Here is a 23,402-nt window from a genome sequence, read left to right as displayed (position 1 = left end):
CTCTAACTGTGCGATTGAAACCCTAAACAACCTTCATTTGCACAAAAGTTGTTTTTCCGCGGCACGTTTTCTTTTCCTTTATCTTGTACCCTCATCGCACAATATCTTATGGCTGAAATAGAGGAGAATAAATTTCAATCTTTTGAAGAGTTGAAGAACATGCATTCTGTCTATGGACTGAATGGTGAGAGCTACATAAAATGGTCCTAATTTATGGTCCCAATTCATTCGCACTATTCTGAGGAAAAGGGAGGACGAATCACTTGACCGATGTTGCTTGTGACATGTAGGATCCCAAATTTAAAACATGGGATAAAGATGATTCCACAATCATGTCTTGGCTATGCAACTCTGATCCCGAAAAAGAGTGACATTTATGTTTCTCTACTTCGCAAGGGAGATTTGGAGTGAGGTAAAGAGGCATATCCTAAAGCCATGGATGTTTCTCAAATATATGACGTAAAGTTGAATACTTTGGAAACAAATCAAGGAAAAGGACTGTGAGCGAGTAAGCTAATCATAAGAGTTAGTGTTGTTGTTTTTAGAGGACAAGGCTTTTTGTGTTTATGTTGCTTAAGAAAATTTGAGGAAGATTCATAGTGGATATTAAGATGATAATGCTATCTAAATGTAAAAGTTCACTTTATAGAGATTCTAAAAGAAAGAATCTAGGATGGATTCAAAATAACAAAAGACAAGAAAATAAACAAAAGCACAATAACAACACTTAATATAAAATAAGTTGAAAAGTGAAACAAAATAGGGAAAAAAAGAAAGGAAATAGAGGGGTATGGGAAAGTGGCACGCCACTTGGGGGATGGATAACCCATGATGAGTGGTGGTTGCCACCAATGTCAAAATAAACCAAGAGATAGCTCACTCTCAAAGGGAGGAACTCACAACCGAAAGTGGATAATAACTTATATTTCTTCCTTCAACAACCCTTTACAAGTGGCAAGGAGATCCTCTTAAATAGACCAACAGAATGACCTCCTAGCAATAATACAAAGATGAAGAGCTATATAGCAAAATCACAAAGTATCTTTCTAGAAGCCTAATGTTGAGGGAGAGGAAGAATATTTTCCAATCATTACAAAATCATCAAAAAGGTGCATTCTTTCTCCTCCAAGTGCGTAATGGTCCCCACTCCAGTCCAAGATGCTCTTCTTTTCCATTTCCAAGGGGTCTTCTTGGCAAAACTAGGACTGTGGTGAGTACACTCCCTATGGCTAAATACCTCCATGGCCTTCCATTTCTCTAGAAGGTGACAACCTAAAAAGGAGAGGTCCCACTAACAACCCCACAAAACACAAGAAACAAACATGAGTCTATAATTTATTTAAGACAAAAACTAAACAAACTAATAGAAGAAAGGTGGAGAAACCTCCCTCCTAATCATGCTTATTTTCCCTAAGCACTTTCCTCCATTTTTGGTAGGGGTTAGGGGCTCATAAGCTAATATGATGAGTTGAACATTACTTGGACATAAAAACTAAATGTTCAGAAGATTTATAGCCATACTCAAGGACTATAATGTGCAATGCGGATCTATGATTTTCTGGTGGACTCAAACTGTGAATTTTTGTTATAGCTAAAAGAAAGTGTTAGAATATTTATCCTATTTATCATCATTATACTCTGTCTAGGGTTACTCTATTTATTACGATTATATTGTGTCGAGGGTTACCCTACTTATCATGTACTCTTGTATCAATTTATTCTTATAAATAGACGATTATGAGAGGGATCAATCAAGCCCTCTAGAATTAGTTTACAGTTTCAATCTCAAGTCGGTATCAAAGCGGGTCCGCTCTGGTTTCTGTCTCGTAGCATTTGTTTGGTGCCATTTGCCGCTGTCCGCGGTTGTCCTCTTCAATGTTGTCAGTCACTGTTCTTCACTGTTTCGTCGCCGTCCGCCGCCGGCCATCGATACAGTTCAGTCCGGTGACCATCGGATTTGGTTCGTCTCTCCAAATTAAAAAAGATGTGTCCTGAACTTAGTGGTCTCCAAACCTTAGAATGTGAGTCATGTCAACTGGGAAAACATGTTAGATCTACCTTTCTTAAAAGGTCTCAATCAATATGTAATTCTAATTTTTCCATCATCCATTCTGATATATGGGGACCTAGTCCTATTTTCTCCTTTGGTTTTGGATATTTTGTTACCTTAATTGATGAATATTCAAGATGTACTTGGGTTTATCTTATGAAAAATCATTCTGAATTATTAGCCGTCTTTACATGTTTTTTAAATGAAGTCAAGAATCAATTTGGTCAAGTAATCAAAATATTAAGAAGTGATAATGTCAAAGAGTATTTCTCATCCTTCCTTTTTGCCATCTTGAGTTCTCATGGTATCTTACATCAGTCTACTTGTCCTCATACACCGCAGCAAAATGGTATAGCAGAATGAAAAAATAGACACCTGACTGAAACTGCCCATACCCTTTTGCTTGGTGCCCATATTCCTGTCCATCACTGGGGGATGCCATCTTAACTACATGTTATCTTACTAATAGGAGGCCCTCCTCCTCTCTTGATCATAAAGTCCCTTTCTCCATTCTGTTTCCTAATGATCTTCTCTTTCACACATCTTCCCGAGTGTTTGGGTGTGTATGTTTTGTTCATGACATGTCTCTAGGACTAGACAAACTCTTCGCTCGTGCTCTCAAATGTGTCTTCTTAGGCTTTAATAGACCCAACAAACAACAAACTTTGTTAGGGTAGGCCCTAACAAAGATGATCATGTAAGGTATAACACCTATCAATTTTTTGATCGAGCTTGTGACAATGTTCACACTTGTGATTCCCTTTGCTTGGCTTGTGATGGAAATTGTGATCATCACACTGAGATACCAATGCTGAAGTGTCATCAGAAGTGGCTGAAGAAGGTATTTAGTGGTTGACTTACTTGACACAAAGAAATAGGTTGGAACAAGGGGAAGTAGAGGTAGGTACAATTGGGGACTCTAAAATCTAATCACAGATATATGGATAATCATCAGGTAGTCCATGTAAGGCCATAAACATGGAAAAATTTGATCATTGCTCTAGTTCTTAAGAAGCAATGGAGGTAGGAGGCAATGTGAACTCTTATAGTTGAAGGGTATATTGAAAGACTTAAACATGAAGAGCGATGAGCCTATGAGGTTATATTGTGACAATAAATCCACAATTAGCATAACTCACAATCTAGTACAACAACATAGAACTAAACATATTGATGTGGATAAACATTTTATCAAATAAAAGATTGACCATGAAATGATTTGCACTTAGTATGTGTCTACCTAGGGACAACTCGCAGACATACTCATCAAAGGGCTAAACAACAGTAACTTTGAGAGAATTATATTAAAGCTCGGAATGAAGAACATTTATTTACTAGCTTGAGGGGGAGTTTCAAATATATTTTAGAAAGTTTCAGATAATATTCTTATTGCTTTTAATTTTGTATAGTTATTTTATCTTGTTTTTATTACTAGCTATTCCCTAGAATAGTTTGTTCTTATTTCCAAAATAATAAGAAGAAAGAAATCATCTCCTTTTAAACTTGAGAATTAATTACATTGATTACAAAGTTCTATGACATGTCCCCTTTAACTAGAGCTTCTAACTTGCTCCACGCTTTTACAATTTATATGGGAGGATGAACTCCAACAGTGTGTGGGATATTTGACACTTCTGCTGTAATTTTCCGAAAACTAAACCCTATTTTCTGTATAACATTGTATTCTCTAAATATACTTTATGAGCCATTAACTAGTAAAATACCTTACATTGTTGCATAACTAAATTACCAGAAACTCAGGGTTATTGATATTTTATATTCTTCTTTGTCTGAAAACAAGTAATCCACATCTTCTCTTTGTGGTTATTACTAATCTCAAGCTTAGTGGCTTATTTGGAAATTTGAACAATGTAACACAAATTTGTTATGCTTTGGTTTAATTTTTAAAATCTCTGTTATCAAAATTTAAAGAAATTTTACTCTTTATTTACTTTATTTTACAGATTGCTAGGGTGTTACATCTCTTCTACAGGTTGGTTGTGCAGCCGAATACAGCTAGAGCTCACTCATTTGCAAAAGCATTCCTAGCATGTGGAGGGATAGAAACTCTTCTTGTTCTTCTCCAAAGGGAAGTTAAAGCTGGAGAAAGTGATGCTCTTGAATCGGCACCAAAGAATCCTGAATTTAAAAAAAATGAAAATGATGGTAGCAGTGAAATCACAGAAACATATCAGGATGATGAAGGTTCTCAATCTGCTGATAGTTGCAGTAATATTGGTCCTAGTTCTCCTGATGTGTATATTGAAGGGATGACACGTACCTCAGAAACTCCATCTGTCAAGAATTTGGGAGGCATAAGTCTATCCATCAGTGCTGACAGTGCTAGGAAAAATGTTTATAATGCTGATAAAAGTGATGGCATTGTTGTTGGGATTGTTGGTCTCTTGGGTGCTTTAATAGTTTCTGGGCATCTGGGGCATGGTTCCCGCTCTGGTCTTGATACAGCAAGCAACCTTTTGGGTGTTGGACTGCAAGATGGTGGAAGTACAATGTTTGAAGATAAGGTTTCTTTTCTTTTTTACGCCTTACAAAAGGCATTCCAGGCAGCACCGTGTAGGCTGTTGACAAACAATGTCTATACAACTTTATTGACTGCCTCGGTATGACATACTCTCTCTACCTTATCCCCAGTCCCTAGTCCCTAGTCCATGCCAATTGTAGGATACTATTTTGCCAGTATAAAAATGGAAAATATTGTGTTTATTGAAATGGACATGCTTTATTTAGTATAAGCTTATTTTCTTTGGCCATTTTCATCTTATAGGTTTTTCTTTCTTTCTAAGAGTGTAAATGTATGTTTTTTCTTTCAATATGAGAAAAAATTATAATTCTTCCAACTCAATTCTATATGATATAGTTCTTACATTCTTTGCTTTGTATGTGTACTATCCATGTTATTTGCATTGTATGTCACTTTGAGATAAAATTTGCAAAATATATTTAAGATTTTGTTGAAAGAGAGATAGATGCAAGAGATGTTGAAACTGTGTATATGTTACATGATTGCAAGAAATACATATTAATTGCGACTAAGGCAGATAATTATAGGAAATTTTTTATGAATATACATGATGTGATATGTTTTATTCAGATTCCTATAAATTGATTCTAATTAGACATATCTATAATGATGGTAAAATTGTGACTGTTATTTTTTTGTTCAACTTTCGTAAAACTGCAGTGTTGGGTGTATGTTCCTAGCTTGAGTGTTATAGGATAGTACTTTTCCTATATAAATGCATGTTTGTATATATAATATACATCAACTGAGCACAATAAACGACTGCTTTTATTATCACATCTTAATTCAAGTTGGTATCAAGAGACCCCAACTTAAAGCTATATTTGTGAGGTTAGGTTAAGCTTAAAATTCACATTTTGAGATGGTATGAGAGCTAATCTTAGAAAGGTTTGTTGGGTCTATTTTGTTACTTGCTTTTGGATCACTATAAGACTACCCACAAATATTTATTTCCTTGCTTGAGATGTCCAGTCCTTGATGAGAGCACATTGATTAGAGATTTGATCAAATTATAATTTGTAAATAGGTGTAAACTTCAACTTACTAACTTGTTTTGTGAGAGTGAGTTAGACTCATGAAATAATTTTTAACAATTGGTATTTAATGGAGAAATGAAATGCAAATAAAAGGAAATAAGTCTCATGAAAAAAAGGAAACAAATCTCCATAACTAAAGACTCTAAATTTGAAACAAATCTACGAAATAGACTCCTAATCCCGATCCCTTAAGTTTAGGACTTTCTTGCAAACAAATATATATTTATTATTCAACAATTTTGTAGTTATTGTATAGTAAATGCCCAAATTAACCTTCAAGTCGTCTAAGATAATTTTTAGTCATAATAACTCAGCCCTTGTGCAGGCCTGAACTCTGATTCAGCCGATGATCTTGCCACCACATCCCCCTTTTTTTTCTCCAGTTCACTAATTTCACACTTAGGAAAGTACAATATTCAGTCATTAATCTTCTATCAACAAGCGAACTTGTACCTTTCAATATACGCAGCAGCCTGACATTTTACTGTGAATATCCATTTGCTGCCAGAAATATTCTTTTCTTTGAGTTTGTCAACAATATCCCTTTGTATTGAAAATAAGTATAGGCAGTTTTGTTGAAATAATTTCTAGCATTGTCAAACCTAAATCTTTTTATGTTGACCTCAAATTGATGCTGAGTCGTTGAATGAAAGATGGAAATAACAATAGTCACGTCATATTTTTGTGAAGCAAATGGATCCAAATAACTCTTGTGCAATCATCAATAAAGACTACAAACCAATGGGACCAAGAGATACTAGTTATAGTAGATTGTTCCCATATATCACTACTGATTAATTGGAAAGGTTGTGAACTTCTATTGTTGCTAATGGGAAAAGATACACGCATGTTTATATAATTCACAAGCCTCGCAGTGCAGTAAACAAATCCTAAACCCTTAATTTAGGGATTTCTTATAAACAAATCTATATTTATTATACAGTAAATGTGCAGTATTTATAGCCATATTTCAACAAGACTTAAAATTCACTTTTTAGGAATAGGCTAAGTTTTGTCTTTTCTCATTATATAGGAAGCATATTAATTGAAATAAGAAGGTAATGCTCAATTATAAATGAAAGATTCCGTCTTATATTGTTAAAACATTAATACACCAAAGCCTTGAAGCCACGTTGGATATCTTTTTAAGATAACTCACGTTTTCCTTTGCCACGTTTTTTATGGTATTTTTTTTTTATTTCAGATAAATGCTTCTTCAACAGAGAATGCGCTGGATTTCAATGATCCTGGCCATCGCTTTGAGCATTCACAACTGCTAATAGCGCTTTTGCATTCCCTTCCATTTGCACCTAGGCCTTTGCTGAGCAGAGCACTACAGGTATTGGCTTAACAATTTTTTTCACAATATGCATGCAATAGTTGTGCATCATATCTTATCTTTGCCTAGGTTTTCTTAGTGTCTTCTTTTCTAATGTTCTTGATTTATGCATTTGATTTTCTTATAGCAATTTACTTATTGAAGTACTTCTTAATTTAGGAATTTAGTTTCTTGTTAGACACTTATTCCTTTTTCTTTTGGGTGTTGTAAGGGAATGTTGCCAATATTTTAAGATCAAAAGGATTGTGGTGTAACATAGAAATAATTTCTTTACTTCCTTAAGAGAGTAGCGAAGCTTGATAATAACTTTAAAACTAATAAAAGGAAAGTGACAGGCTCAATTAGGTTTTGTTTTGTTGGATCTATCAAGGAGGAGGTTTGTGGGGAGATACAAACACCAATGACATATGAGCCCACCATATAAGGGATTGACACCACCCTGTACTCAAAACCTTAAGGCAATAGGTTAATGGGTCTTTCATCTTTATATACTGCTCTACTTTATCATTTATCTAATGTGGGACTTAGACTCACCTTTGGATTCCCAACATGTTTAAACAACAATAGGAATTGAATAAGTCTGATAATAAGTTTAAAACTAATCAAAAGAAATATGCTCAACTGGGTTCTGTTTAAATAACAAGAGGAATTGAATCAAGAGAAACAAAAACAATCTACCTCCTGGAGTTTATTACTGAGTGTATTAACAAGGAGAATACAAGTTTATGATTTCAAAGCACCTTGATAGCATATGGAGAGTTTATGATAGAAAGAGAAGATGGAATGAGGATGTTAGGAGAATAAATGAGGTGTAACTGTAATAACAGTTAGTGGCGGGAAAGGAGGTCTTATAAAGAGCTGGTGTACTCTTTTAATAGTTTTAGTTTTGAATATTCATTCTTTGTATAGACAGGAAACATTTATCCTGTGGAGGGGGAACTTGGCTCACTTGGAGGCTTTGGGTGTACAAATTGGAGGAATAATAACAGATTTACTCGGTTTTACTATCTTTTCTTCCCATGTGGTGTGTGTTAGTGAAGTGTCTAGATAGATTTCCTTCCAAGAAACCTATCACACCTTTTCTCTACTACAAAAAAGAAACAGGGTAATTTACCCCCTGTTTACATTGTTTAGTAACTAATTCTGTAACGTAACCCTATTTCCTTTTTTTCTAAATAAGTGTCTGTCACCTCAAGAAGATGTCTATATTTTCTTTTAGCAATGCATTTTGTTGTGGTGTATTCACACAAGTAAATTCATGAATAACACCATTTTCAGAAAGAAATTTAGACATGTCTTGATTTACATATTCCCACTCATTATCAGAACATGAACTTTTAATTGACTTCCCGAATTATGTTTTTACCATATGGAAGAATTTGTCAAATAAAACTTCATATTTTTCTTTCATGAGAAAAATCCATGTAACATGACATGCTTAAGTAAATAATAGGGATTCCTTAGTGGTGAGAACTTTGTCGCCTAAACTATCCCAAACAAACTGAACTAACCCCTCTACTGTAGTATAAGAATCAAGTCAGGTCAGTCCAAGGAGAACTACTGCGGTGAGTTCATTGACTTGTTGAAAGACAGATTTTTAGGGGGTTTCAAAAGTAATAACAGAAAGCAGTAACAACTAAAGACTAGAATAATTAAACAGCACTTAACACCATGAAATACAGGCTGTGAAACTCGAAAACAAAAATTCTACTAAGCCAGAACTGTGAGATGAGATGTGTAACAGGGAGAGGAAGGTGCAATGGAAATTGAAAATAAAACAGTTAAGAGATAAAAACGAGTACTATGCAGTCAACTTAATGAAATCATAGTTGCAAAACAGAATTTAACCAAAAAGAGAAATGTGTAATAGAGAATAAAATAGGTACTACTTTCGCTAAAACAGAGAAAATGAAATTGCAAGATTGGAATGTAAAGTGCAACACATATTACATGAAATGCATGATTAAACTAAATAGTAAAAGTAGATATCAAAAGAAAAGCATCAATAAAATAGTAGGTGCTCCAACTCAGGGCTCAAAAAGATGAAAAAGGCAACAAATAGCATAGTAAAACAATGCATAACCAATGACTGAAATAGTAGTTCAGAAAATCAGAGAAGTTCATTGTGCAAAATCAACCATTCATCTCAGCACTAAGATAAACACATACAAAACTGGAATGTAGCATTAAAAATGGACAAATGCCCGAGAAATACTAATATCACCTTAATCACTAAAATTAGGTGGAAGAGCAATAAAATAAAAGGAAATGGAATAATGAAAAGAAGAACATAAAACATATGGAATAAAAAACTAACCACAAATCAAGACTACAACATTGTTAAACTGGTAAATGAAAAAATGTGACCATAGATGTAGCGGTGGTTGATTGCAAACGGGGTGCTGTAGCGGTGACAAAACCACAAGTTGGGTGGCAACCTTAATATTTGAAGGAAATGGGTACACTTCAACCAATTCTAAAAGGAACCATAAATAAGAGGGTAAAGAATAAATGCCAAAGTAGGGCTCCCAAGATCAGGAGCTTTATATCTAACTTGAAAATATTAATATAAAATAAAGAAGGTCAATGTAGTTAGAATCTATTCAAATTGATTCATTTGAAATCGTAAATTAACCTTTATCTATAGAGAGCTCTAACCCTAAAGTAATAATTACAAAGAGATCTCTTGAATCTTTTAACAACTTCTATCAACTTCTAGTAATACATTTTATTGAATATAGTGAAGAACATTAGGAGAAATCTCCCTTATGTGTTTAGCATACACATAGGGTAGTTTATTTATAATGTAAGATAAGGGTTGAACCCTAAATACAGAATGGGCTAAGCCCAATTAACAGAAACACACAACTTAACATCTAACACTCCCCCTCAAGCTGAAGCATATAAATCATATGTTCCAAGCTTGTTACAAATATAGTCAATTCTAGGTCCTCGTAAGCACTTGGTGAATATGTCTGCCAACTGGTTGCTTGAGTTAACGAACTCAATCTTGATATCTCCTGATATGATTTTTTCTCTAATAAAATGACAATCAACTTCAATGTGCTTGGTTCTCTCATGGAAGACAGGGGTTAGCGCTAATATGAAGAGCAACTTGATTATCACATATAAGTGTCATGTGAGTGGCATCTCCAAATTTCAATTCATTAAGTAATTGTTTAAGCCACACAAGCTTGCAAGTAGCAGATGTCATAGCTCTATATTCTGCTTCTGCGCTGGACCTTGCCACAACACTTTGCTTCTTACTTTTCCAAGATATCAGGTTGCCACCAATAGAGACACGATATACAGAAGTAGACCTCCTATCATAAGGGGAACCAGCCCAATCAGCATCTGAATAGCAAACGATTTTTGTATCATTGTTAGGGCCATATAGCAAACCTTTTCCAGGTGATCCTTTAATATACTTCAGTATGCGAACAACTGCATCCCAATGGTCTTCACATGGGAAGTTTAGAAACTGACTCACCACACTAACTGCGAAGGAAATGTCAGGACGCGTAACAGTAAGATAGTTTAATTTACCAACTAATCTTCTATACCGTTCAGGATCTGAGAAAGGCTCCCCCTGATTTGGTAAGAGTTTGATGTTAGGGTCCATAGGTGTCTCAACAGATTTACAGTTCATTAACCCTGTTTCCTCCAAGATGTCTAACGCATACTTCCTCTGAGATATGACAATACCATCATTGTATTGTGCTACTTCAATACCCAAAAAGTACCGGAGTTTGCCAAGATCTTTGGTTTGAAAATGATGACAAAGGTGTTGTTTCATCTGAGAGATGCCGAGATAGTCACTTCCTGTGAGAACAATATCATCAACATACACTATTAAGTAAATACATCCAGCACTTGAGTGGCGATAGAACACTGAATGATTCGCTTCACTGCGAGACATACCAAATTGTTGAACAACACAGCTGAATTTACCAAACCAGGCCTGAGGAGATTAATTGAATATAGTGAAGAAGATTAGGAGAAATCTCCCTTATGTGTTTAGCATACACATAGGGTAGTTTATTTATAATGTAAGATAAGGGTTAAACCCTAAATACAGAATGGGCTAAGCCCAATTAACAGAAACACACAACTTAACATCTAACACTCCCCCTCAAGCTGGAGCATATAAATCATATGTTCCAAGCTTGTTACAAAGATAGTCAATTCTAGGTCCTCGTAAGCACTTGGTGAATATGTCTGCCAACTGGTTGCTAGAGTTAACGAACTCAGTCTTGATATCTCCGGATATGATTTTTTCTCTAATAAAATGACAATCAACTTCAATGTGCTTGGTTCTCTCATGGAAGACAGGGTTAGAGCTAATATGAAGAGCAGCTTGATTATCACATATAAGTGTCATGTGAGTGGCATCTCCAAATTTCAATTCATTAAGTAATTGTTTAAGCCACACAAGCTCGCAGGTAGCAGATGCCATAGCTCTATATTCTGCTTCTGCGCTAGACCTTGCCACAACACTTTGCTTCTTACTTTTCCAAGATATCAGGTTGCCACCAATAGAGACACCATATCCATAAGTAGACCTCCTATCAGAAGGGAAACCAGCCCAATCAGCATCTGAATAGCAAACGATTTTTGTATCATTGTTAGGGCCATATAGCAAACCTTTTCCAGGTGATCCTTTAATATACTTCAGTATGCGAACAACTGCATCCCAATGGTCTTCACATGGGGAGTTTAGAAACTGACTCACCACACTAACTGCGAAGAAAATGTCAGGACGCGTAACAGTAAGATAGTTTAATTTACCAACTAATCTTCTGTACCGTTCAGGATCTGAGAAAGGCTCCCCCTGATTTGGTAAGAGTTTGATGTTAGGGTCCATAGGTGTCTCAACAGATTTACAGTTCATTAACCCTGTTTCCTCCAAGATGTCTAACGCATACTTCCTCTGAGATATGACAATACCATCATTGTATTGTGCTACTTCAATACCCAAAAAGTACCGGAGTTTGCCAAGATCTTTGGTTTGAAAATGATGACAAAGGTGTTGTTTCATCTGAGAGATGCCGAGATAGTCACTTCCTGTGAGAACAATATCATCAACATACACTATTAAGTAAATACATCCAGCACTTGAGTGGCGATAGAACACTGAATGATCCGCTTCACTGCGAGACATACCAAATTGTTGAACAACACAGCTGAATTTACCAAACCAGGCCCGAGGAGATTGTTTTAGGCCATATAAGGATTTGCGAAGACGACATACTAATCTAGATGACTCCCCCTGAGCAACAAAGCCAGGCGGTTGCTCCATATAAATTTCTTCATGCAAATCACCATTTAGGAAAGCATTTTTGACATCAAGTTGGTAAAGAGGCCATTGTCGAAGAGCGGCCATGGCAATGAATAGCCGAACAGAGGTCACTTTTGCCACTGGAGAAAAAGTATCACCATAATCCAAACCAAAAATCTGTGTGTAGCCTTTGGCAACCAGTCGATCTTTCAGACGATCAATTGTACCATCAGGGCCAACCTTGATAGCATACACCCACCTGCAACCAACAACAGACTTTCCAGATGGTAATTGGACAAGCTCCCAAGTTCCACTTTTCTGTAAAGCACTTAATTCATCCAGCATAGCTTGACGCCAGCCAGGATGAGTTAAGGCATCACCCACAGATTTAGGAATTGACACAGAAGAAATGGATGAGAGACAAGTGTAAAAAGATGGAGATAATCTGTGGTAACTAAGAACAGTATAATGGGGGGAAGGGTTACGGGTAGAGCGTATACCTTTACGGAGGGCAATAGGCAAGTCAGACTCATTTGCTGGAGCCGGAGGAGACACAGGAGGTGGCACTGGAAATGAGTCATGAGGGAGACAATTGCGGCGACTATAAACCTGAAGGGGTGGTGGTGAAGGACGATCATGTGGTGAATGAGAGTCTAAAGAAGGAGGAGACAAAATGGGTGGAGCATCACCAGGAGGATCACAGATAAGAGGAATATCAACAGTAACAGGGAGAGGTACAGAACTAGAAGATAAATGTGTAAAGTAAAAAGAAGATTCATCAAAAGTGACATCAGCAGAGATAAAATGACGATTGAGGGAAGGGGAAAAACACTTATACCCCTTTTGTGACCGTGGAAATCCTAAGAAGACACATTTGTGAGACCTAGGAGATAACTTATCAAGACCAGGACTAAAATCATGAACAAAACATGTAGACCCAAAAACTCTAAGAGGTAATGGATGTAGAGGGTCTTGAGGAAATAAGATAGAATGAGGGATTTTGTTCGCTAGGACGGAAGATGGCATGTGGTTGATAAGATAACATGTCGTGAGAACAGCATCACCCCAAAAACGTGAGGGTACTTGACCATGAATGAGAAGGGTACGAGTTGTTTTAATAAGGTGTCTATTCTTGCGCTCAGCCACCGAGGGGTATAAGCACATGAGGTTTGGTGAAGAATGCCATGAGAAGCCATAAAATGTTTAAACTGTTGAGAAAGGTATTCACGGCCATTATCACTACGTAAAGTGCGAATAGAAACCCCAAATTGAGTTTTTATTTCATTGAAAAAAGTTTGAAAAATAGAAAACAACTCAGAACGATTCTTCATGAGAAACAACCAAGTACATCTGGAATAGTCATCAATAAAGGTAACAAAATACTGAAATCCTAAAGTTGACTTAACACGACTAGGTCCCCAAATATCAGAATGAACCAATGAAAAGGGGGATGACGCTCGTTGTGAAGCACTACGAGGAAAGGAACTACGAGTATGTTTACCTAACTGACAAGACTCACACGACAAACTTGATAATTTGGACAGACTCAGAACAAGTTTCTGCAGTTTGGCAAGACTGGGATGACCTAACTGAGCATGAAGAAGGGATGGTGACTCCATGATTACGCCAGCATGTGGAGAAGGGCTGAGATGATATAGGCCATGAGACTCACATCCTGTGCCAATCATGTGTTTCGAACTCCGGTCCTGCAACCAAACATAATCTTTGGTAAATGAAATAACACAATTAAGGGAACGAGTTAGACGACTTACGGACAATAAGTTAAAAGGAGACCCAGGGACATAAAGTACATTATCAATGGATATGGACGGAAAAATATGAACAGTACCAATACCATGAGATGAGACTCTAGACCCATCAGTCATCGTTACCGAGGGTAAATTAACCCGGACATGACAAGGAAGAAAACAAGGACTTGTTACCAGTGATATGATCGGTGGCACCTGAGTCAAGGACCCAAGATCCGAGAGAGTGAGTCAGACCAACAAAAGGAGTACCTGTGCGTATAACAGAAGCAGATGTAGTGGAACTAGAGTGCTGACGGTCCTCATACCATCTGAGAAATTCCTGAAAGAGTAAAGGGTTATTTATGGTATTTGATGAAGTAGGATGGTCTGCAGACGGTGATCGGTGAGGTGGATCAGAATTAGCCATTACTATAGGTCGAGGAGGACGTCCATGAAGTGCATAACATCTATCAATTTTGTGGCCTAGCTTGCCACAGTGGTCACATTTTGGACGTCCTTTACCTGGTTGGCGAGACTGACTCCGATCATCAAGTTGGGCAGCCATGGAGAGGGAGAAACCCTAAAAATTCAAAGTGCTCCGATTGACGCAACGACCACAGATCCAGAAAGAGGGCGAGGAGGCGATCACAGCGGTGCTGATCGGCGGCGGAAAGCTCCGGCGACGCGTCGGCACGTGCGGCGGCAGCGGTGACTCTTGTGGCGGCGCGTGGGTGGTCCGTTCGCCGCGATCTTCGTACCACGGTGGTCGCCCGGTCGAGACGATTCCAATGGTGTGGTCGCCGGTCGATTCTGGAACTCTGGCGACGGTGGCGGCGGCGACAACAACGGCGACGGCGGCGGCGGCGGTGACGGCAGCGGCGGCGACTGCAACGACAGCGGCAGTGATGAGTGCCGGAGACCGTGGAGTTGACTGGAACTATTCCTGTGTTCTAGATACCATATTGAATATAGTGAAGAAGATTAGGAGAAATCTCCCTTATGTGTTTAGCATACACATAGGGTAGTTTATTTATAATGTAAGATAAGGGTTAAACCCTAAATACAGAATGGGCTAAGCCCAATTAACAGAAACATACAACTTAACATCTAACACATTTAATATTCTACCTACAACTTTCAGTAATGCATTGAATATCCTACTAACAACAAATTCTAAGGAAAAAAACCATTGTAATTATAGGATTGTTTTTAAATACAAAATCCTAGTTTTAAAAGCAAGATACACATGTAATAAATATTAAAAATATAGAAGGATAAAACATAGAACTTCCTAACATACATAATGAGTAGCGTGATTTTGAAAGTTATCAAACATTGTTTTAAGGCTTCCATTCCTGCCTGATAATTTCCAATTACAATTATATGATCTGAATAGACAGTATAACCCCTTGAAGTGAAAGGCTTAATAAATAGTATATGGTCACCTAGGCTTTGCTTGTATCCCATGGTCTTCATTACAGTAGGAGACTGTTTCAATTCATAGAGCTTGAAATCATGCTCTATGAGACTTCCTTAGTTTTCAATCCATAGGTTATTGAAAAAATAGATAAAAAGATTTAAGCTATGTTGGTTATATGTCACATTTAGTTCTATAGTCTCTCCATTTCTTTCTTTATGAGCAATGTTTTGCTTTTCGGCAAGTATTGGCTTTAAGTACATAGTTAAGTATTGCAGTGCATGCAAATGCCGCTGCCATACAGAAAGTCTGTTTATGGAATTGAGTCCGATGGAAAGTTCCAGCAGTGCATGTACTTCCCAATTGAGAACTTGTTTCTCATCCTCTAGTTTTAAGCTCCCTGTTTGTGTATGATTTCAGGATCTTCTATTTTTGGCTTGCAGTCATCCAGAAAATAAAGGGATTCTGACAAATATGGAGGAATGGCCTGAATGGATTCTCGAGGTCCTAATATCAAACTATGAGGTAAAAATTTATGAAGCTCTTATCTTTGCCCTTTTTTACTATCCTTCATTTTTCTTCAATAAAATTTAACAGACACTTATGTCTCCGCTTCAAAACTTCAAGAAAAAAGTCTTAACTTATGATGGATTATTGCAAGGTCATGACTGATTATCACAACATTGTGGCTCAAAAACAATGTCTGAAGCAAATAATTCACAAGGGTATTTATGAATCACTGTAGTATTAATAAATTTGATTTTAAATGGTTTAAGTCTCAAAACTTTTTCTTAGAGTAGAAAAACCTGATTTAATTTATAAATTTTGAAAAATATTATCATGTTGTTTTCGAAACCTTATATATGATCCTAATCCAGGATTGAGATTTTACCTTTTGGATTGTTTTCATTGAAAGTTATCTACCTTGGAAGAAAGAGGAACATCTAAGAGAGAGAGGAAGAGAGAAAATTTCTGATTTTAGATAGAGAATACAAGATCATGGAACTCTATAGAGCTTGAACCCTATAGAGTATGTGCATATGACACGTGTCTGTCAGTTAAAACAGAAATAATATAACAACTAAAAATGCTACAGCTACTGAAAAACACAGCATAATGAACTGCACTAGGTTTATACTACACTAATACAACAAGGGTGCAAGAGGGCTATTTTCAAAGTATTGTGGTTTGAAAATAAATTGATTTGTGTGAATACATGTAAACTTCTTGTGTAATGTTATTATTTATGCAGCATGCTTTTTTCTTTTTGCTTGAACAGTTGGGTCCAGGCAAATCATCTGATTCGACAAGCCTTGGGGACATAGAGGACATAATATATAAATTCCTTGTTATAATGCTAGAACGTTCAATGCGCCAAAAGGACGGATGGAAGGTTCATTTGCATTATATTCGGCTACTGTCTGATCTTGCCATAGTTTATTTTTTAATATTTTTATATTAATTCTTTTTTTATTTGGTGGATCGCTTTATATTTGTAGGATATTGAAGCAACAATTCATTGTGCAGAATGGCTTTCAATTATTGGTGGATCTAGCACAGGAGAGCAGCGAATTAGGTAAGTTTGTATCCATTTGGAGCTCGTTATTATTACTATTCAGCTCCATCATTGTAGTATGTTCCTTTTGCTACTTGATATTGTTCGACATTGGCTATATTTTGAAAAGGTAGCTAAAAAGCTAATTAGCTCATTGGATTTTAAAGTGTTTGATATAATTATCTGTTGACACAAATGATCAATATGGAAATGTTTGATACTTTTGTATAAATTTTATTTTTATTTTATTGGCAGAATATATTTTGAGGTAATTATAGTTTTAGTTTTTATTAATTATAAACTCTTATAAGTGTTTATTTGTAGAGATATTATTTTAATTGTATTTTTTAGTTTCAATTACTTTTTTTTTTGACATATTATGATTTTTACTATTAATTTTATAATATATCTTCATATTTTTCCAACCAAATTTAAAATAAAATCAAGTAGCATACACTTAAGTAGATGACCTACCCTTGTTATGTTGATTAATGTGATAGTTATAATATCTTGAAATACAATACTAAAATATCGTGATAAATACAAAGGGATCACAGGCCTTGGGAGTGACTGCTTTTCTATAAATATTCCGGGCAGAATTTTCGATGCTATTAAATTATCCTATTTCACTGTTTTTAGTGAAATAAAAATTATATTTTCTTGAAGCCTCGATTTGGAATTGAAACACAACATATCATTGCTATATATGTGCCAGGTTGTGAAGCTAGTCCCAAGGTTAACTGAATTAAAGATACTCTCGATCTTTTAAAAATTGTAAGTTTCACTGAAGTTTAAATATTTAATAAAATTCGCAGTCACTCCCAGATATACTCCACATTGATTGACAGGGAACTCAATGAGGAACAAATGATGTCTGAAAGACAGGCATGAATAATAGATTAGTGGCATTCTTGGTAATGGATGAGCAGTTCTTTGATAACACTGATCTATGCTATTATTCTGCTGATATTACTCTATTTTTTTCTTTTCTTACATTTTCCTTCTCTGAATTCAATGCCATAATCCTAGTCTAGCTTTGTGGAAAATTATTAGGAGAATTTTAGGCATATCTTTCACAGGCTCTTTCTATACTGTCATATAATTCCCTTGTCTTGATAAAAAGTTTACACTGAAGAGATGTTCTTTTTACCTTGGTATAATGGTTTATGCGACAATTCTTCCTTGGTTCATGTATTGAAGGCGTGAAGAGTCATTACCTACATTTAAGAGAGGCTCTTTGGTGGCTTGCTGGACTTCGCTTCTAGTGAGTTGCAGATCCAGGTACATATTGTTTCCAACCTTGTTGATTTTTCCTAATGAACAGTTTCATTTTCCCATTACAAGATAATTTGTCCTTTTCATCTTTTGACGTTTTTTCCCTACTTGTTAATTTTGGTTATTAATGTATATGCTCATCTAGAAAACAATTTCTCAACTACTCACATAAATGTGTGAATGTATAAGAACACGGACTATTGGAATTATATATATTCCTTTTGTTGAAAAGAGTAGAAGAAAAACAGAAATAACGTCTACATTCAGACTTTCCTTACTGCAGACTCAAATTATTGCCATGGCTGCTGCTGGTGTTGCTTCTGAGGGCTTGTCTCCAGATGCTGCCAAGGCAGAGGCTGAGAACGCTACTCACCTGTCTGTGGCTTTAGTAGAGAATGTTATTGTGATACTAATGCTTGTTGAGGATCATATAAGGTCTCAATGCAAGCAGTCATCTTCTTCACGTGCTGCAGATGGCTCTCCATCTCCCCTATCTCTCTTTTATCCAGTGCATTATAACTTAACATCATCATTCACAAGCTCAGAATCAACAGATGTTAGGGGTGATCGCACATCAGCATCTAGCAACTCTGGGGGAGTCTCTCTTGACGTATGCATACAGTAATTTAAAAGTAGATGTGCATGCATGCTATGTGTCATAAATACAATAATTTGCATTATCTCTCCACTGTTCTTCGTGTCATTCCTTCAAAATTCATACAATGGTTGCATATCATCCTGTTTTTCTATAAGCCTTTTCTAAAAAAATAATTTGATACATTGCTTATTAAAGTTTCAATTTCTGTTTTATTTTTTTGCAATGCTGTATCTGTTTTCTCCATAAATATCCATCTTTTGTCATAGAGAATTTGAACAGAGAAAAGATAGGGAAAAACTAAACAAGAACAGAATATTTTCATTAATACTATGTATAAGAAGTATTTATAGAGACAGATGGCTTCTGGCTATTATAAACTGACAGCTGTACAATGAAAATGAACACATACAATGAAAGAAACCTACAAGTGTACAAGTTTGACTCTTTATACAAGTTGACTATAATATGTACACTTAACATTTGGCAGGGTCCTTAGGATCAAGTTTTTTCTAGTTTTCCGTTCCCTTCTCTTCCCTACTTCCATTTTATTTGCAGTCTTGTTGATTCAATTTTTATAACCCCCTTCTCTCTCTCTCTCTCACACACACACAGACACACACACTCACTTATGGTCATGCATGTGTTTGTTTTTATAATGGTGTGACTTGTTTTCTCAATTTTTTAGGTACTTTCGTCAATGGCTGATGCAAATGGTCAGATATCTGCTGCAGTTATTGAAAAGCTTGCCGCAGCAGCTGCAGCTGATCCGTATGAGTCTGTTTCTAGTGCTTTTGTATCATATGGATCTTGTGCCAAGGATTTAGCAATTGGGTGGAAATATAGAAGCCGTTTATGGTACGGTGTTGGCCTTTCATCAAATACAGCTTCATTTGGTGGTGGAGGGAGTGGATGGGAATTTTGGAAGTCCTTACTGGACAAAGATGACAATGGCAATTGGCTTGAACTTCCATTGGTGAAGAAGTCTGTAGCAATGCTGCAAGCATTGTTGCTAGATGAGTCCGGGAAAGGTGGTGGTCTTGGTATAGGTGGAGGGTCAGGTACTGGAATGGGAGCAATGACTGCGTTATACCAGCTGTTAGACAGTGACCAGCCATTCTTGTGCATGCTTCGGATGGTTCTTCTATCGATGAGGGAAGATGATGATGGGATTGACAGTAAGATGAGTGAAGAAAGGAAACTGCAGTCAGCACTTTTGTGGAGGTAAAATAACCTCTGTAATCATATTACTTCTAGCTCACTTATTCATTCTTAAATGACATTTTATCATTACCTGGAAAAGTTCCATTAAGGTTGGTACATTGACATTAGCTTTATTTTCTTCTTGGTCACCCGAATACTTTTTTTTGAAGAAAAAAAAATCATGTTAGACATCAGGACGATGAAGCTTTAGCATTCCACCTAAGTTGGCACCCTAAAACTTCAAACATCATTTGTCATCACACAAACATCCATTAAAGAAGAAAAAAAGAGACGATACAAACAAGCAAAAGGAGGCTAAATCGAACCTGTGCCCAAAAAAGAAAACCGACCCAGAATCCTAACAAAAACTAAATTCTGGAAGCTTAGAACAATTCCTAAAAAAGAATCAGTGTTTACCACGGGGTAAACAATCAAACCAAAAGTAGTCCAATTTATTATCAACCCCTATGTTAGCCATAAGATCACCACATTTATCATCTTCATAGTGTTTAAGACGCGCTGTTTTCATTTCTACTTGGTTATTTTTTGTGAAAATTAGAAAAATTATGGAATTTTCTCCATTTCAAAAACAAACAATAAATTGGTATTTAATGGAAAAATGAAACCCTAATGAAAGGAATTAAATCTCCTTAAATAAAGCAAATAAATCTCCAAACATAAAACCTATAAATCAGGAGCTAATCTAAAAAATAAACTCTTAATCCTAGTCTCTTAATTTCAAGGATTTCTTCCAAACAAATCTGAATTTATTACTCAATTAATCTATATTTATTGTATAGAAAATGTGCAATATTTACTAATAGATTTTAATTTAATAAACATAGGAAACAGTCATGTGGCTGTAAAATAATTGCTTAACATTAAGTTTTGGAAAGATTACAATATAATGCAGTTCTGCCTGACAAAACTTAATAGAGAGAAAGACAAAAGTTATGAGCAGTTATGGGTGGTTACAAACTAGTGTAACCTCCGAAAATTACAAAATAAAGAGAAAATAAAAAAACAGAAATAGGGATAAAACTATATTAGAAAACAAGAAAAAAAAAATAACAATCAAATAACAAACATATAAAATAGGCCCCCTCAAACTTGAGGTGAGGCATTGGGACGGATGAAATCCATCACTTTGAGTTTGAAATGGAGGAACCGAAAACGAGCGAAGAAAGTGGTTTGGTGAGAGCATCAACCCACTGATCAAGACCAAAAATTTGAGAGACCACGAGTTGCTGGGATAACACCTATTCATGAACAAAAAAGACACCAGTCTCTATATGCTTAGTCCTGGAGTGAAAAACAGGTTATGGGCAATAACAATAAAACTCTAGAGAACAGGTGTAACTTCAAGGGCGGGGTATTACTTGGTTCAGTGGTAAAATTTATATTAGGAGAAATAAATAAAGGAGGCGATTATAACCTCCTACAGTTGTAACCTTCTAAAACAGACTATTATATATAGTTTGTGTATAGGCCGTTGATTTTTCAGTTTTGGAGTTTATGAGGAAAAGGGTTTGGAAGAGTTAAGGTCCTCTCGAAAAGCTTGGGTTTTATGAGATTCATTGTTGTTGTACTACTCCCACATTGGCATAACAGTTTTATTCATGATAAAATCATTCAGAACCTATCTTGAATATTTTTGTAACTATGGGTTGTCCTATCATTGTTGAGGCTAAAACAATTGAAGGTAGTCTATTAATTAAATAACATACAGTAAGAACAAGGAACCTTATGTTGAAAAAGAAAAGTTCGAGTTTGGTCAAATAAGTGTTCATTTTTCTATTGTTTTGACACAAGATAATACCCTCCTTACTGCAAAAGGAATTAAGTTCTTGATTAAAACAATCTTTAGCATTATCAAATCAAATCCTAACACTAAACTAATTTTTACCACTGTGAAAAAACATTGAACAAAAGGGCTGACTTTTCCGATTTTTTCTTTTAGAAGGAATACCCATGTAACCCCAGTACTATCATCTATGAAGGTAATGAACCAATGAGCAGTAAATACATTTGGGATATTTGAGGGACCCTAGACATCAATCTCTAATAATTGACTTGTAAGGTGAGAATTTCCAAAAGTTTATGAGCTTTCTTTAAGTCATATCTCTAGTTGATGTGAAACTAAAAACTAATGTTGTGATTACACTTCAGAATTAAACTTTAAAATAATTCTAGAGGGCTTGATTGATCCCTCTCATAATCTTCTATTTACAAGAATAAATTGATACAAGAGTACATGATAATTAGAGTAATCCTAGACACAATATAATCATGATAAATAGGGTAACTCTTGGCACAATATAATGATGATAAATAAGATAAATATCCTAACACTCTCCCTCAAGTTGGAGCATACAAATTGTATGTACCAAGCTTGGAACAAATAAACTCAATCCGAGGACCCCTTAATGACTTGTTCAATACATCTGCGAGTTGATCGTTTGACCCAATAAACTCAGTACATATTTTTTTAGTCAACAACTTTTCAATAACAAAATGACAATCAATTTCTATATGTTTAGTCCTCTCGTGAAACACTGGATTTGATGTAATGTGGAGAGCGGCTTGATTGTCGCAATACATCTTCATAGTATGGATGTCACAAAATTTAAGCTCTTGAAGGAATTAGATCACCCATATAAGTTCACATGTTAGTGATGCCATTGCCCTATACTCGACTTCAGTTGTTGATCGAGCTACTACATTTTGTTTTTTACTTTTCCATGAAATAATGTTTCCTCCCAGAAAAACACAATGTCCTGTAGTAGACCGTCTATCATTAGGCGAAGCTGCCCAATCTACATCACAATACCCAGAGACCTGAATGGTTCCTTTATCTTCATATAACAATCCTTTCCTGGGAGCCTTTTTGACATACCTTAGAATACGAATGAGAGCATTCCAATGGTCAACACATGGAGCCTACATGAACTGACTAACCACTCTAACTGCAAAGGATAGATCTAGCCTTGTAATAGTGAGATAAATCCGTTTTCCAACCAGCTTCCTATACCTCTCTAGATCGAAGAATAATTCACCTTCTTCTATCCTTAATTTCTGGTTTGGGTCCATGGGACTGTCTATAGGTCTGCAATCAATCATGAATGTTTCTTGTAATATATCAAGAGCATACTTCCTTTGGGAGATTACAACTCCATCTTTTGATTGCGCTACTTCAATGCCTAAGAAGTATTTGACACTTCCAAGATCCTTGGTTTGAAAATGTTTACAGGAAGTACTCTTTTAGTTGAGATATTCCAATTAAATCATTTCTTGTAATCACAATATCACAATATATACTGTTAGATATATTATATCTTTTTAGTTAGTTTAGTTATTATTTCT

At 35.9% G+C, this 23,402-nt stretch overlaps 3 protein-coding genes, 1 long non-coding RNA gene and 1 pseudogene across 5 annotated transcripts in view; 4 read left to right on the top strand and 1 right to left on the bottom strand.

The window, feature by feature from the left end:
• Positions 1 to 371, top strand: part of LOC148191141 (BEACH domain-containing protein C2-like) — a 7,473-nt gene extending 7,102 nt beyond the window's left edge. The window contains exon 4 of the mRNA XM_088101307.1: positions 291 to 371. Coding sequence (XP_087957433.1) covers positions 291 to 371 — 81 coding nt within the window. The remainder of the gene's footprint in view (positions 1 to 290) is intronic.
• Positions 372 to 3,969: 3,598 nt separating this feature from the next.
• On the top strand, positions 3,970 to 7,110 carry LOC148191140 (BEACH domain-containing protein C2 pseudogene; annotated as a pseudogene). Its single transcript, XR_015782766.1, has 3 exons — positions 3,970 to 4,671; positions 6,834 to 6,968; positions 7,096 to 7,110. The product of XR_015782766.1 is annotated as a BEACH domain-containing protein C2 pseudogene (transcript).
• A 6,702-nt stretch (positions 7,111 to 13,812) lies between these two features.
• Positions 13,813 to 14,559, bottom strand: LOC148191139 (uncharacterized). The gene is made up of 2 exons (XM_088101681.1): positions 14,190 to 14,559; positions 13,813 to 13,952 (listed from the first exon to the last, which is right to left on the bottom strand). The coding sequence occupies exons 1-2, from the start codon at positions 14,557 to 14,559 to the stop codon at positions 13,915 to 13,917; spliced, it is 408 nt and encodes a 135-aa protein (XP_087957807.1). The 3' UTR covers positions 13,813 to 13,914.
• A 1,272-nt stretch (positions 14,560 to 15,831) lies between these two features.
• LOC148191138 (uncharacterized) lies at positions 15,832 to 16,981 on the top strand. Its single transcript, XR_015783110.1, has 3 exons — positions 15,832 to 15,936; positions 16,691 to 16,804; positions 16,911 to 16,981. It is a non-coding gene; the product is annotated as an uncharacterized LOC148191138 (long non-coding RNA).
• A 1,546-nt stretch (positions 16,982 to 18,527) lies between these two features.
• Positions 18,528 to 20,150, top strand: LOC148191137 (BEACH domain-containing protein C1-like). Its single transcript, XM_088102582.1, has 2 exons — positions 18,528 to 18,851; positions 19,525 to 20,150. Exons 1-2 carry the CDS (start codon positions 18,540 to 18,542, stop codon positions 20,062 to 20,064), a joined length of 852 nt encoding a protein of 283 aa, XP_087958708.1. The 5' UTR covers positions 18,528 to 18,539; the 3' UTR covers positions 20,065 to 20,150.
• Positions 20,151 to 23,402: the final 3,252 nt, after the last annotated feature.

This window comes from Vigna umbellata, chromosome 11, assembly GCF_029865625.1.
Source record: "Vigna umbellata cultivar VRB3 chromosome 11, Vumbellata_1.0, whole genome shotgun sequence".
NCBI classification, from domain to species: domain Eukaryota; kingdom Viridiplantae; phylum Streptophyta; class Magnoliopsida; order Fabales; family Fabaceae; genus Vigna; species Vigna umbellata.
Note: the sequence above shows the minus strand (reverse complement) of the source record. Positions and strands in the feature narration are given on the sequence as shown.

Excerpts from the sequence above, each read along its gene's own strand:
- LOC148191137 (XM_088102582.1), top strand. The coding sequence starts at position 18,540 with ATGGCTGCTGCTGGTGTTGCTTCTGAGGGCTTGTCTCCAGATGCTGCC. Across the intron at positions 18,852-19,524 it reads CTGGGGGAGTCTCTCTTGAC|GTACTTTCGTCAATGGCTGA; the intron begins GTATGCATACAG and ends TCAATTTTTTAG.
- LOC148191139 (XM_088101681.1), bottom strand. The coding sequence starts at position 14,559 with ATGGCTGCCCAACTTGATGATCGGAGTCAGTCTCGCCAACCAGGTAAA. Across the intron at positions 13,953-14,189 it reads TGCCACCGATCATATCACTG|GACCGGAGTTCGAAACACAT; the intron begins GTAACAAGTCCT and ends GTTTGGTTGCAG.